This window comes from Scardinius erythrophthalmus (genome assembly GCF_964197995.2).
Source record: "Scardinius erythrophthalmus genome assembly, chromosome: 9".
Lineage (NCBI taxonomy): Eukaryota > Metazoa > Chordata > Actinopteri > Cypriniformes > Leuciscidae > Scardinius > Scardinius erythrophthalmus.
In genome coordinates, this window is record NC_138229.1 from 22,498,885 (window position 1) to 22,513,812 (window position 14,928).

A 14,928-nucleotide genomic window follows, 5' to 3' on the forward strand; every position below is an offset into this window, starting at 1 on the left:
TGTTTACACTGAACACCTCTGCACTTCGATTTGTCTCAACATGGGGACAAGAGAGCTGCCAGTCAATAAATGGGAAAAGTAACTTGCGTTACTTATTGAAAAAGTAACTCAGATATTTTGTTGTAAACTTTAAAAGTAATGCGTTACTTCACTAGTTACTTGAAAAATTAATCTGATTACTTATACAAGTTACTTGTAATGAGTTACCCCCAAAACTGCTAATGTAACTGGCTCACACTCCTGGTCAGACTCACTCTGGGGCTGGAGTTCTGGGGCGATGGTCGGCGCTGTCCCTTCCTCTTCTCTGGCTCACTCATCACAGCGGGTGGTCGTCCTCCATCTGCGGGGCGCTCTAGCAAATTCTCTGCGACCAAGGGTGGTGGTAGGCTGGGCTTTGGATCTGGCTGTGTCCTAGATCGTGGACAGATGCTCTCCAGACACCTAATGGTCACTTGGATAGTGGTAGTTCACCCAAATCCAGAACAATGATTTCAGGGTCTCGTCGTTGCAGAAATATTCCATGAAATCCAGTAAATTGTGGCTCATATGAGCCATGGCAGCAAACTTTGTTGCATATTCTATTATAAGGTTGGTTGTTCTGTTACAAAGATAAAGGTCCAAAGATGAAGAAGAGTCAATTGGTTCTAATACAAATTGATTAAACAATGAAATAAACTCAGGTAAATCCAGAAGGTGTAACAAAGTGCATATAACCATCCCGTTCTCATCCTAGGGCGTCATATATTGACGCTTTTGACATTTCGTCTACATCGAACGCACATGGCACCCTTTAGCGTCAATATGAGACGCAGATAGAAATGGGCCAGAAGGCGCCTCCTAGCGGTCTAACCCTAACCCTACCCCAGACCTAAACCTACCCATAACCGAACAAAGCTCTGTGCGTCTCATATTGACGCGAAGGGTGCCATGTGCTTTCGATGTAGACGAAATGTCAAAAGCGTCAGTATATGACGCCCAAGGATGACAACCAACAACTGAAGAGTAGAACAGAGCAACTTAAATACAGGGCAAATAAGGGAACTAATGATTAACACCTGTGAAGATTAATGAACGTCCACGACAACAAATGAGAAGCGGGAAACTGAAACAAAGGAAGACAGGAACAACCGAATACAAACTAAAAGTCCATGAAAACAAAACTATAAGAACAAACATAACTGAATATGTGTAACACAGGAATTGTTCATTCTCCGAGCATGAGTTCTCCAATTAGTGCTGGGTCATGTCAGGTCATCTGCATTCTCCAGGATATCAAAGGCTTTCCCACAAACGCATTATCATTTCAAGACTAGCTAATTGCAGGTTGTTGACAATAATCACCCATTAATTTATCACCTTAACAAAACGCTTTATCGTGTAGACTTTTGTGGGCTGAAATGTGAGAGCTTAACCGTACTGGAATGAGGACTCTTGTGATGATAACAGAAAGAGTGTGCTGGTGAAGAATAGGAAGGTCTCTTGTGGAGCAGGATCTTTTGTTCGGGACCAAGGACTTCCAAAGATGTTTTGTCTGACACTGGATCTGTGTCCTTGATTTCTTGCATTGCAGAGAGAGGTATGAGTGCCTTGAGGCAGCTCTGCAAGTCTCTGAGGGGACAGTATTGGGTTTAAAATCCCCTGGTGAAAGTCAAAAAAAAAAAAAAGAAGCTTTTGCTTCCCGGGTGGTCCTTCATGGACGTTATCTGCAGTTTTTTAAGTAGGTCTCTCAGCAGTTTGCTCAGTATGGTACATGGATTCCCTGAGCATGTACTCTTGTCTTTAAAGCACCATGGAATAAAGGGGAAATAATTTTAACTTTTGTTAAACTCTTGTTTGATAAATCAATAGATAGTTGTTCTTGCATGTTAATAGGAAATATTACCTATAGGCCAATAACTCAAAATATTAACTTTTGTAACTTACACATTTTGAAATGAGGAAGATGAATACAAAAATTAAGGCTTCTAAATTGAATCTGTCCCAATTATCACATCTATCATAAGAAACTGCAGTCCTTAAACCCGGAAGTGAATTAGCATTTTAGAGCCAAGGAATTTCCAATGAGTTTTTTTCGGAATTTTATTTATGGGTAAAATAAATAAAACTCCACTGGTCATTGTTCGATTCTCATGGAATGCATGAATTGAAATAAGTTTATCTTGAATGTAATGCAAGTTGTTAAAAGCATCTGCCAAATGCAATTAGGTCTGTTGTTCATGTAAACATACTGTTCAAACTAAAATTTTAGAAAGAAAGTAATATTTTTATTCAGCAAGGAGGATGCATTAAATTATTGGCCAAAAGGGACAGTAAAGGCCTACGTCTATAATGTTAGATTTCTATTTCAAATAAATGTTATTTTGAACTTTCTATTCATCAGAGAATCCTAAAAAGTATAGGCTATATATCACAATATAGATATCAAATATTAAGCAGCACAACTGGTTTCAACATTGACAATAATAAAAAAATGTTTCTTAAGCACAAAATCAGCATTGATTGATAATCTGAAAGTGAGGGATCATGTGACACTGAAGACTGGAAGTGATGATGATGAAAAACTTTTGAACGGAATGTAAACATTGCCTAAGGTCACAAGGAATTGCGTTTACCTACTGATCAGACAACATTAGCAACTTATTATCAGCATAAAGGCCTAAAAAAAACTTTCTTTCCGGGTTGGCCTAGTTTGGCGTTGATATTGAACGTAATTTTTTGAACGGCGTTGAATTGTTTCCCTAAAGAGTATTAGTAGGCTATATGTATTATAGATGTGAGCATTTCGTCGATAATCACCTCGTAGACTACATAAACTCCGTCTGATCAATTTTTCCTAAAAAAAACCCCACACATTTAATGTTTTCCTCAGCGGTGCCACATGAGAAAATTCGTGAGCAACACCGACGCGTGTTCTGACAGCCAAGGATGATTGGAAGAAAAAAAAAAAACATATATAAAGGGATTGAACAGCCGAGCTGTTTATGGGGTCACTGCACTAAAACGGATTTGAAAGAGTGGAGACCGTCGCTTCTCGGAGAATTTTCGGGGTCGGATTTCAGCAGTCCATAGCGCTGTATAGTGCGGAGACTGAGGCAGTCTTTGTTCAGCCAGTCTGAAGTGAGAGACTGGAGAGTCAGTCAGGAGGAGAGAGTGAGATAGAGAGAGAGAGAGTGGGTGACAACACTCTGGAAGTGTTGATATCTACGTTTTTGCGCTAATATTATGCTCATACTTCTGAAGAAAATGAATCTTCGGTAAGTTGATGGGATGAATATAGCCTATAATTCATCATGCAAACAGATATGGATACTGTATTTGCGTTTAACATCACTGCATTCGTTTAGCCTCCTGTCGTGGCTCGTTGGTGCGCATCTCGCCTTGAGTTGTCTCTCATCTGCGCTTCATGTGATGGAAGGTAGGTTAATGCTTTTAAATATATATATATAAAAAAAAATAAAAAATAAGTGCACATTTATCATGTAGCCTATACATAACGGTTATTTACACGGCTATTACACAGCGTTGAACTTTTTCAGCATTTTGTCTGTAAAAAGTAAATAGCCTACAGTACAGTTATAACCCACTAAACTATTTCTACCTGATATGACCCTTAAAATAACTTTTAATGATGTTGTACAATATATATTTTGGTTGATTTAGTCATTTTAAATAATATATTTTACTTAAATAAAACATGAAGTATATGTATAGCCTACTTTTAGGTTTTTGACAAAGTTTTACAGTGTGTTAATGGGACATCAGACTTTACAGAAAAACTGGCAAATCCAACACCTGTAGGCCTTTATGTGATGTAAAGAACATGGCAGAGTTGTAGACAGTTAAGATGATGACCGAGGTCACCATGCATACTTGATATGATTTATTTATTTTACTTATAATTTTTAGTGATTTAGAATAGATCAAACCAAACTAAACCAGCCATGTTTAAGCTTTAATGAATGTGTGTGTGCCTGTGTTTTTGTGTGTATTTGTACAACTATTTTTGTGAGGACCGGTTTGAGTTTTGGACCATCAGAATAAAGACAAAGAGAGTAAAGTGAGGACATTTTGGCTGGTGTGTGTGTGTGTCTGTGTGTGTGTGAGTGAGAGAGAAAGAGATGCTGCATCAGTTAGTTCTTATGATCGCCTATGGACACTTGGCAAAATTCTAATCAGATCTTAAAATCCTAGCAGATCAATACATTTATTGAATTCCTGGACATGCATGTGATTTTAAATCTAGATAGATGTCTCTTTCAGGAATTTTTCCAGTGTTGTATTTGTATTATAAAGCAAATGCTTCTGTTATTTCATTTTTGGTATGCAGGTTTTGTTCTCCAGGCCTATACATTGTGATTACACAAAAAAAGTATTTTTTTTTTGTACTGTAAATATTTAAGTTAAAAGAAACTCCGTATATGTCTTATGGAAGCACTTGTAGAGGTTATAGTGCATATTAGGCAGACGGATTAATGCACAAGCCTGCCGGGCATGTGCCCAGGGCACTAGACCAGAGGTTGGCCCAGACAAGCTGAGATGAGAAATCAGAGCTCCGCTTAGCTAAACACGTATGCAACAAGAAATCGGAGCGCTGCACCACACCGCATCTCCCTACCCCATAACTTTAAAAAAAATCATCGGAGTGCCAGGGAGCCTTTAGACAGGTCTGTTACGACAGCATCATAATCTGTCCCTGCATAACGGTCCAGTGCCCCACTAACCATTTAACAGCATATTTCGTACAGAGAACAAAGTGTCTATGTGTGTCTGCTTGTCATCAGGTTTTATGTGGCTGGCTGTGGAAACCCTGAATTAAGTGACATGCACAGGTAAATGCATAGGTAAACATTGTGTTGTCTGATGTCAGTTTCTGACTGCACCTATAGAACTGTTCGTAGAAGGCAGGTGACCTGTTTTATGGAGATATTTTTGCATATGCTTCCATCGAGATTGGAATAGTATCACGGCCTACTTTTTTCAACACAATTATGTGCTCAGACATCTAGAGTGGCCAAAAATTGAGGGATAAACTATCAGAATAAAGTAAATCCTTCATATCCTCTCTGTGCAGGTTAGTTAAAGAGCTCACTGTCTTCAAAAGGCAATCATCCAAACAGCCGTGTAACTTTAGATGCTCTCCACTGACCTGAAGAACCTCATCAGTCTGATTTTTTATCTCTTTTAACTGCTAGCACTTTTAAAATCCTTAGTAATTTTAAGTAATAAATGTCTTAAAGGAGAACTTGGTAACTTTTTTAACTTAATAAAACTGTCTAGAAATCATTTGGATGGTTAAACAACCTGTTCTGGTGATATTGGTGACTTTCCCCGCTCCCCCCAGCGTTCCCAGGCGGAAAACCAACCTTGCAACTTGGGGACTACCGTCCTCCTGGCAAGATAGAAATTGGAAGTCTCGTGAGAAACGAGAACGACATAAACACACACGCATGTATGATGTATTACCAGATTACCCACCTCGGTAGACATAGCTCCACACGATACAGTTGGCTTGCTCCGATCAAAACAAACGCACATGAGCAGTGGTAGAGAGGAGGAGGAGGCCGCCGCAAGTGAGTTTTTTACGACCGTGTTGTGAAATATACGCCCCCCCCCCCCCCACAGCTGTAGGGGGAGTTCGTGGGGAAAACATGTGACAACAAAAGGGAAAATCAGCGAAGAAGTGACTAGAGTTTGCTAGAGTTGCCGAGTTCTCCTTAAACATTTTTTCAGCACTTTATAAGGTTTCACTTGTTAATGTTAGTAATTGCATTATGTATCATGAATTCACAATACCATTTTTGAACAGCATTTATTAGTCCTGTTAATGTTATTGCTCATTGTTAGATCATATTACTTCTTGTGTAGTTTAAGTCCAACAGACAATGTGTGATGCTGAATGAACAAATAACAAGCTACTTTTAAAGCTAAACTGTGTAACTTTTTAAGTTGATTCTTGGCAAAAAACACTTTGTTCTATCAAAAGTATAGGTGCTCATTTATGTGTAATTACTTCCACCAACTAATAAAGTATTCTCATAAGTGTAAAATCTGCCTTTTATAATACATATGAGCGAGTCGCTTGAATGGCGGCAGCATGTTGTGCCTCCATCTTGAAAATACATTCGCCAAAGAGGGACATACCTGGAAATTCAAGCTTCGCCTTTCGCGTTTTACACTCAGTGACACTGTGACGAATGCGAGGGGGAGATTACTCGCGACTGCCGGCAGATTTGAAATAATACGGCCACCGTAGGAGTTAAAACGCCCTCGGAATTGAAAGGAACAGAAACTAATATTCACTGGGTAGTCATATACAATTTCACCGCTAGATGGATGAAAATATCACACAGTGTAGCTTTAATTAACAAGAAGATATATCAGAAGCTATACATTCAACACAACATTAATTCGAACTGAGGATTTAAAAAACAAAGGAAGATCATACGCTGATTTCACGCAGCCGCCATTTTGAAATCGAAAGTGAGGCTCCGGTGGGAAAAACCCCGGAAGTAAAGATAAACAACAATGCCTTTGGACTACCAACCTGAAGCTGCTGCCGCGATTTACACTATTGGATGTTAATATCCAATATAGGATATGTATATAGTTCATTCCTGCTTCTTTTTTTACTTTCTGAATTATATAAAAAAAATATTTTATTTATAAATGAATTTCACTGTATATAGTCTAAAGTATAAAATAAATGTATGTACAGTTTTAGAATTGACACAACATCATTAAACACAACAATACGCCATCACATTCACGACTCTCCTGTGATTAAAGGCGACACTTCCGGTTTTCTTCCCACCGGAGCCTCGCTTTCGATTTCAAAATAACGGCTGCGTGAAATCAGCGTATTAACAGAACAGGGAGCAGTTGTGTACACATCAGAAAACATGACGACTAATAACTAGAAAACAGGCAAAACAGAGAGTACGCTTAAATTTTTTTTTTACAAAAAATGGAAAAGGTTTTTTGTTTGTGTTTTTCACGTACAGACGACAACGTTGTCAAAAGGATCCCTGTTCACATGCTGTAAAAAAGTAAAATACTGTATTATGCATGACAACGTATGACGTCACCATTTTCACAAATTCACGTTTTTGTAGTTTACACGGAGTGTTACGTCTTCCCCTTAATCTAGGGGTAAATAGGGAACGACGAACAAAGAAAAAGTGGAGAGACTTTGAGAATCTCCAGCTCTCCAGTCCCAGAGTCACAGAAGAAGGAATGAATGAACCAACAAGTTTATTCTCTCATGGCGTGTCTGCCTTTTATTTAACGTCAGCAGGCGTTATAAAAAGACAGATATAAAGTAGAGAAACATATTACAAAATAAATTCAAACAAAAGTATTACCTCGGGAGGAGGGCCCAAGTCAAAAGAAAACAAAACAATACCTCTAACTACAAAGGGGATAACATTAACTTACCTATACAAAACAAAAAGCAAAACAAAACATATAACTTCCCTCACTCCCTAACTAATCCATAAACAGGAGAAAAGTAATGGGTATCCTTTCCCCCCTACGTTACCCATAAAAACTTGTCTAATCATAAATAACAAAAGCTACAAAGGCACATTCTCACACACATTGTGAACATACACCACAGAGCGCAACTCGCTCGTCTGGACTTGGAGAGCGGAACAATCTCAAACGCCGCGCTGTCTCTCCCCTTCCTCAGCGCTCTCTCTGCGGTCTTATATTAGACTCCTCAGGACACGCACCAATCAGTGCGCGAGCAGCGCTCACAGGTAACGAGCACAGGTGGTAGCCATCAATCCTACTAATCAGACACACAATTAGAGAGAGAGAGAGAGAGAAACACATATGCACTGGCAAATAACACTCTTGATATACAATACACAAATGAATACGTCCTTGGACGTAACACCCCCACCAATACATTTTTCCTATATTCCCCCAATTTTAGGAAAAACAAAAACAACCTTTCTTATGGTTCAGCACACACTACTCTGGACAGTGCGTCCGCGACAACATTTTCAGTGCCTTTCAAATGTCTAATATCCAGATTGTATTCCTGTACAATTAATGCCCATCGCATCAAACGCTGGTTGGCATTACACATACGGGAAAGAAACGTCAGAGGGTTATGGTCGGTGAATACAATAATGGGCACACTACTACCTCCCAAATAAACTTCAAAGTGCTGGAGCGCCAGCACTAAAGCAAGAGCTTCCTTCTCAATTGTGCTGTAGTTACTTTGGCACTTTGAAAACTTTTTGGAAAAATAGCATACAGGATGATCAATATTCATATGGTCCTCCTGTAACAATACTGCTCCTGCCCCAGATGAACTCGCATCCACATGCAGCTTAAATGGACGGTAGAAATCCGGAGCCTTAAGAACGGGGGCATGACACAAAAGATCTTTAGCAGACAAAAAAGCATGCTCGCACTCATTAGACCATACAAATGTTCTCTTATCACTGAGTAGATCAGTAAGTGGGGTCACAACACTGGAGAAATTTTGACAGAAACTTCTATAATACCCACACATTCCAAGGAAACGTCTCAACTCACGTTTATTAGATGGAGATGGATAGGTTGTTATTGCAGAAACCTTCGCTTCTATTGGTCTCACACTTCCTTGACCCACCTTCTTTCCCAAGTATGTCACCTCTGCTTTCGCAAATTCACACTTTGCGAGATTTACAGTCAGAGAAGCGTCTGACAATCGAGTAAACAATAACTCAAGATTAGTCATATGTTCTGTCCAACTGTCTGAATAGAGCACCACATCATCTATGTATGCATCACACTTCGGTACATCAGATAAAACCTTCTGCATAAGTCTTTGAAACGTTGCAGGAGCATTTCGCATCCCGAAAGCAAGGACAGTATATTGAAGAAAGTTATCGGGTGTAGCAAAGGCGGAAATTTCTGAAGCCCGTGGCGTAAGAGGCACCTGCCAGTACCCTTTTAACAGATCTATCTTCGTCACATATTTGGCTGCTCCCACCCTATCGATACAGTCTTCAATACGAGGCAGTGGGAACGAGTCAGGTGTTGAAAGACTATTAACTTTCCTATAATCCGTACAAAAGCGATATGTGGAGTCTGATTTGGGTACTAGCAAGCATGGGGAGCTCCATGGACTCTGACTTGGCACGGCTAACCCATTTTTCAATAGATATTCTACCTCGCACTTCATAATTTCCCGTTTTTTTGGATTCACCCTATACGGATGTTGTTTCACCGGGGATGCACTTCCCACTTCAATGTCATGACATAAGACAGATGTTCTACTAGGCACATCTAAAAAAAGTGAGGGAAAAGACTGGATCAAATTACACACATCCTCATACTGTTTTTCAGATAAATGTACCAAATAACTGCATAAATCACCCAAAATGCTGGAATTCTTCAGATGAGGAGTAGAAGTTTGGGCAACACCATCGTCTTCTACAGCACAAGAGGCAGTTATAGTGACCACTGAAGAAACCAATGGCACGTCTACAGACAGAGCATTTTTCGGTTCCCTCTCCACATATGCCTTAAGCATGTTCACATGGCAAACTCTAGTTTTTCGCCGACGATCAGGAGTTTGAATAACGTAATCAGTTTCACTGAGCTTTTGCTCTATGACATATGGTCCTGAAAATTTGGCTTGCAAAGCATCACCAGGCACTGGTAAAAGCACAAGAACAGAGTCACCGACCTGCAGATTCCTCCGAACACTCTTTTTGTCAAACTGCTGCTTCATTTTCAACTGAACAACAGATAGATGGGCCTTAGCTACATCACAAGCTTTATGAAGTCTCTCTCTGAAAGAACTCACATAATCCAAGAGAGATACAGAAGAAGGATTTTTCATCAACAAATGTTCATACAGCAGTTTTAGCGGACCCCTCACGGTGTGCCCAAACACCAGTTCGGCGGGACTAAACCCCAAGGACTCCTGAACCGCTTCTCTGGCAGCGAATAACAGAAAAGGCAACCCCTCCACCCAGTCCTTTCCCGTCTGCAAACAATATGCACGGATCATTGTTTTAAGGGTTTGATGGAACCTTTCTAAGGCTCCTTGGGACTCAGGGTGATAAGGACTAGATACTCGGTGCTCAATTCCTAATTCCTTCAAAACTTGTGAGAAAGTTTTAGAAGTAAAATTAGTTCCTTGATCGCTCTGTATTACTCGCGGTAGACCAAACGTGGTAAAAAACTTAACCAAGTCCTTTACTACCGTCTGTGCTTTCAACGAACGCAAGGGAATGGCCTCAGGGAATCTAGTAGCTGCACACATGATTGTTAGCACATACTGATGTCCTGATTTGGACTTGGGCAGCGGACCCACACAATCAACAATAAGCCGTTCAAATGGTTCTTCTATTACCGGTATGGGATACAGAGGGGCCACGGGCACCTTCTGATTAGGCTTTCCAATACGCTGACACACATCACAAGAACGACAAAAGTTAACAACGGATGATCGAAGACCGGGCCAAAAGTAGTATTTAGAAATGCGGCGAACAGTTTTTGTCACTCCTAAATGACCTGCCATGGGATTTTCATGTGCCAATCTTAAAACTGGAGCACGATAGCTGACAGGCAAGACAATTTGAAACGTCTCCTGCAAACCTTTTTCATCATAAAGCGGTTTCCATTTACGCATTAACACATCATTCTCCCAAAAATAACCTACTTTAGCGTCCGCTCTGTCTTTCACGTTGACCGCTGCCTTAACACACTCTGCCAAGGAAACATCAGATTTTTGCTCAACTGCTAACTTCTCCTTTCCAACATTAAAAGGAACTTCAAGAATCAGTGAAGTGTCTGTCACTTTACTTACTTCACCTGACTCTGTCTCTTCAGTCTTGGATTCTGTGTTCAAAAACAAATCAGAGAGATTAACGACATCTTGAAACTTTTGAACTTGAGCCCGTGTCACTGCACATGCAGGAAAAGCAGAAGGGAACTGAACACCTAGGTCAGGCTGCTCTTTAACCATGGGTTTATGCATCACTACCAGACTAGGAAAAACTTTGCCCCCAGCAAGGTCATTTCCCAGAATAATATGTACTCCAGCAACAGGCAACTGCTTACGAACACCTAACTTAACAATGCCAGAGACAAAATCCGATTTTAAGTCCACTTCATGTAGAGGCACCTGTACACAGCCCATTTCTATACCTCGTACTAACACATCAGCACCGGTATACGATTTTTCAGAAAAAGGCAAAACACTCTCTAATATAAATGACTGACAAGAACCCGTATCTCGCAAGATTGACACCGGTGTAAACTGAAGATCAGAGATTGAAACCTGCCCATTCAAAATAAATGGTTCATAACCAGACACATCAGCCTCTCTCACCCCTGGCAGCATCTGCGTAAGCGCAACACTTTTTGTTTTCACATTCTTTTTATTCCATTCCCTACACTCCGAAATTAAATGTCCAGGATCCAGGCAGTAAAAACAAGCCCGCCTGTCTCCCTGACGCGCCGAATTACGACCAGTCATTTTTGGACGCACATCGTTTTTCCGCGAACGAGAAAAACTTTGAGAAGGGAACTCTTCCCTTACAAACTTATCGGCGGATGAAGAAAAATTCGGAGTTGGTAACTCTTGCAAGAAAAACTTACGATGCGTGAGCACAAATTCATCAGCGGATACAGCAGCCTCGGCAAGCGTGGTTATCTTCTGCTCATTTAAGTGCTGCACAACTTTTTCTGGAATACTCTTTTTAAAATCCTCTAACAAAACCAATTCGCAAAGTTGTTCAAAGGTGTCAGTTTTGCTAGACAGGCACCATTTTTCAAACAACGCTCTCTTCTCTCTTCCAAACTCAACATACGTTTGCCTGGATGTCTTCGCATGAGATCGAAACCTCTGGCGATACGCCTCGGGAACTAACTCGTATACACGAAGCACTGTCATCTTTACCACATCATAATCAAGCGAATCCTCCAAACTTAACGCTGAAATAACTTCCTGTGCCTTACCCACGAGACTACATTGAAGTAACAACGCCCACATATCTTTCGGCCAATTGAGCTTACCAGCTATTCGCTCAAAGGCTACAAAATAAGCATCCACTTCAGCTTCTCTAAAAGGAGGCACGAGTTTAACATATTTGCTAATGTCAAACGCAGAAACAGTAGAAGCATGATCAGGGCTAACTGGCGAAACTGGGGAAGCTATAGAGGGTGGTCGAGAACGAGGTACGGGCACCGGCTTTTTTAACGCTTCAAGATCTAATTTACGCAATTGAACTTCACGCTCCTTCTCCGCCTCTATAACCCGCAGCCTAATAATTTGAGACTCACATTCTTGTTTTTTTATTTCTAAGTCTAATTCTCTAAGTCTAATCTCCAACCTGGGATCATACCGCACCTGCTCAGAATCTGAAAAAAATATAGGTGCCACATCCTGATATTTCTCCTTATCTGAACCCTCTGCCAAAATACCATCCTCTACTAGCTTGTCATACAACTCTTTTTTTATAACCTGTTTAGTAGCCTCTCTCATCACCCGAATACTAAAAAAATCTGCGATCGACAATAGATCTTTTTTTCTACAACGTTCAAAAACTTCTGTGGTAGGAGAAAGAGTGAAAGCTGTCAAATCAAACTCCATTTCTCCTACCACAAGAAGTCTCTTTCCCCTCCCCTATTACGAAGACATCACAGACAACACAAAGAGAGAAGAGAATAAATTATCTTACCGCTATGTTTTCTTCACTTGAAAAGCTTTCAACTATATGTCGCACAAACGGACGAGCCCCCAATTGTTACGTCTTCCCCTTAATCTAGGGGTAAATAGGGAACGACGAACAAAGAAAAAGTGGAGAGACTTTGAGAATCTCCAGCTCTCCAGTCCCAGAGTCACAGAAGAAGGAATGAATGAACCAACAAGTTTATTCTCTCATGGCGTGTCTGCCTTTTATTTAACGTCAGCAGGCGTTATAAAAAGACAGATATAAAGTAGAGAAACATATTACAAAATAAATTCAAACAAAAGTATTACCTCGGGAGGAGGGCCCAAGTCAAAAGAAAACAAAACAATACCTCTAACTACAAAGGGGATAACATTAACTTACCTATACAAAACAAAAAGCAAAACAAAACATATAACTTCCCTCACTCCCTAACTAATCCATAAACAGGAGAAAAGTAATGGGTATCCTTTCCCCCCTACGTTACCCATAAAAACTTGTCTAATCATAAATAACAAAAGCTACAAAGGCACATTCTCACACACATTGTGAACATACACCACAGAGCGCAACTCGCTCGTCTGGACTTGGAGAGCGGAACAATCTCAAACGCCGCGCTGTCTCTCCCCTTCCTCAGCGCTCTCTCTGCGGTCTTATATTAGACTCCTCAGGACACGCACCAATCAGTGCGCGAGCAGCGCTCACAGGTAACGAGCACAGGTGGTAGCCATCAATCCTACTAATCAGACACACAATTAGAGAGAGAGAGAGAGAGAAACACATATGCACTGGCAAATAACACTCTTGATATACAATACACAAATGAATACGTCCTTGGACGTAACAGGAGACAATGGTCATAGCGATTATCCTTTTCGGTAAACGGTATCCTTTTCAAAAACCTGCACTTTGAAAAGTTTTCAAAAGTTTGTTTTCAGATCCGCAAATGCCATAAATGAATGGCTAACGCATTAAAAGTTTTCTGTTTTTAGTTAAAAATTGTGTCGTGTAAACGGCTCAAGAGACAAAGAAAACCTTATCTAGAAACTAAACAAGACAATGAAACATGACCGTGACAACTTCATTACTTCAACTGACTGCAATGTTCGCAACTTTAAAAAAAAAAAAAAAAAAAAAAAAATTGTATTGGCTACTATTCAAAGTTTGGGGTCGTTAAGGTTTTTGTGACGTTTTTGAAAGAAGTCTCTTATGGTCACCAAGACTGCATTTATTTGATTAAAAAAAAAACTGTAAAGACAGTAATATTCTGAAAAGTTATTATTTGAAATAATTGTTTTCTATTTCAATATATTTTAAAATATAATGTTTTTCTGTGATGGCAAAGCTGTCCACTTCAGTCTTCAGCGTCACATGATCCTTCAGAAATCATTCTGATATGCTGATTTGATGCTCAAGATACATTTCTTATCAATGTTGAAAACAGTTGTGCTGCTTAATATTTTTGTGGAAACCTTGATATGCATTTTTAGGATTCTTTGATAAATAGAAAGTTAAGAAGAACAGCATTTATTTGAATAGAAATAGTTTTTAACATTATAAATGTCTTGACTATCACATTTGATCAGTTTAAGGAGTCGTTAATAAAAAATATAATAATAATAATAATAATCTTACTGTCCCCAAATTTTGTACTGTAGTGTATGTATTAAACATTAACAAGTTTAATAGATGCTGTAAAAAGTATTGTTTGTCTTTTGTGTCACTTTTGTGTTAAATAATGTTAACATAGAAGTATTGCGATGGCAATTCAAGTATGGATGAAACAAAAATAGATTGTAAATTGCATTTGATGCTGCAAAAATGTTTTTGCTCTTTCATATCATAGATTAAATCCTCAGATGAAAAGGACAAAAGTGAATGAGAGAGAAAATGAGCAATTTTAAACAAGCAGCTGAACATCTGTTTAATATTTGTTGGAAGTAAGTGAACACTGAGAGAAAGAGTGTGAGATGCTGTTCCTCATTCTGTTCATTATTTTAGGAAGCTAATAGTAATTAATTTCTCCTCCAATCTGGTTATATTGAATATTATTTAGATGTTTAATTTTCTGGGTGCCTTTAATACACACACTAATCGAAACATATTTAGTTATTATTGGTTCAGAAACTTTTCATATTAAGTTTGTTATATCGTACATGGGTTGATCTCTCCCATTCACCTTATAATGAAGGTAAGGGTTAAAAGTATTAGTATAGCAGTGACAGAATATTTGTATGGTGTAGTAGAT

The 14,928-nt window shown here is 39.4% G+C and overlaps 1 protein-coding gene across 1 annotated transcript in view; it reads left to right on the plus strand.

Annotated features, from left to right (window-relative positions):
• The first annotated feature begins 3,109 nt into the window (after positions 1-3,109).
• Positions 3,110-14,928, plus strand: part of col15a1b (collagen, type XV, alpha 1b) — a 62,569-nt gene continuing 50,750 nt past the window's right edge. The window contains exons 1-2 of the mRNA XM_081374318.1: positions 3,110-3,254; positions 3,345-3,415. Of these exons, the coding sequence (XP_081230444.1) occupies positions 3,223-3,254; positions 3,345-3,415 (103 nt within the window). The 5' untranslated portion in view covers positions 3,110-3,222. The remainder of the gene's footprint in view (positions 3,255-3,344; positions 3,416-14,928) is intronic.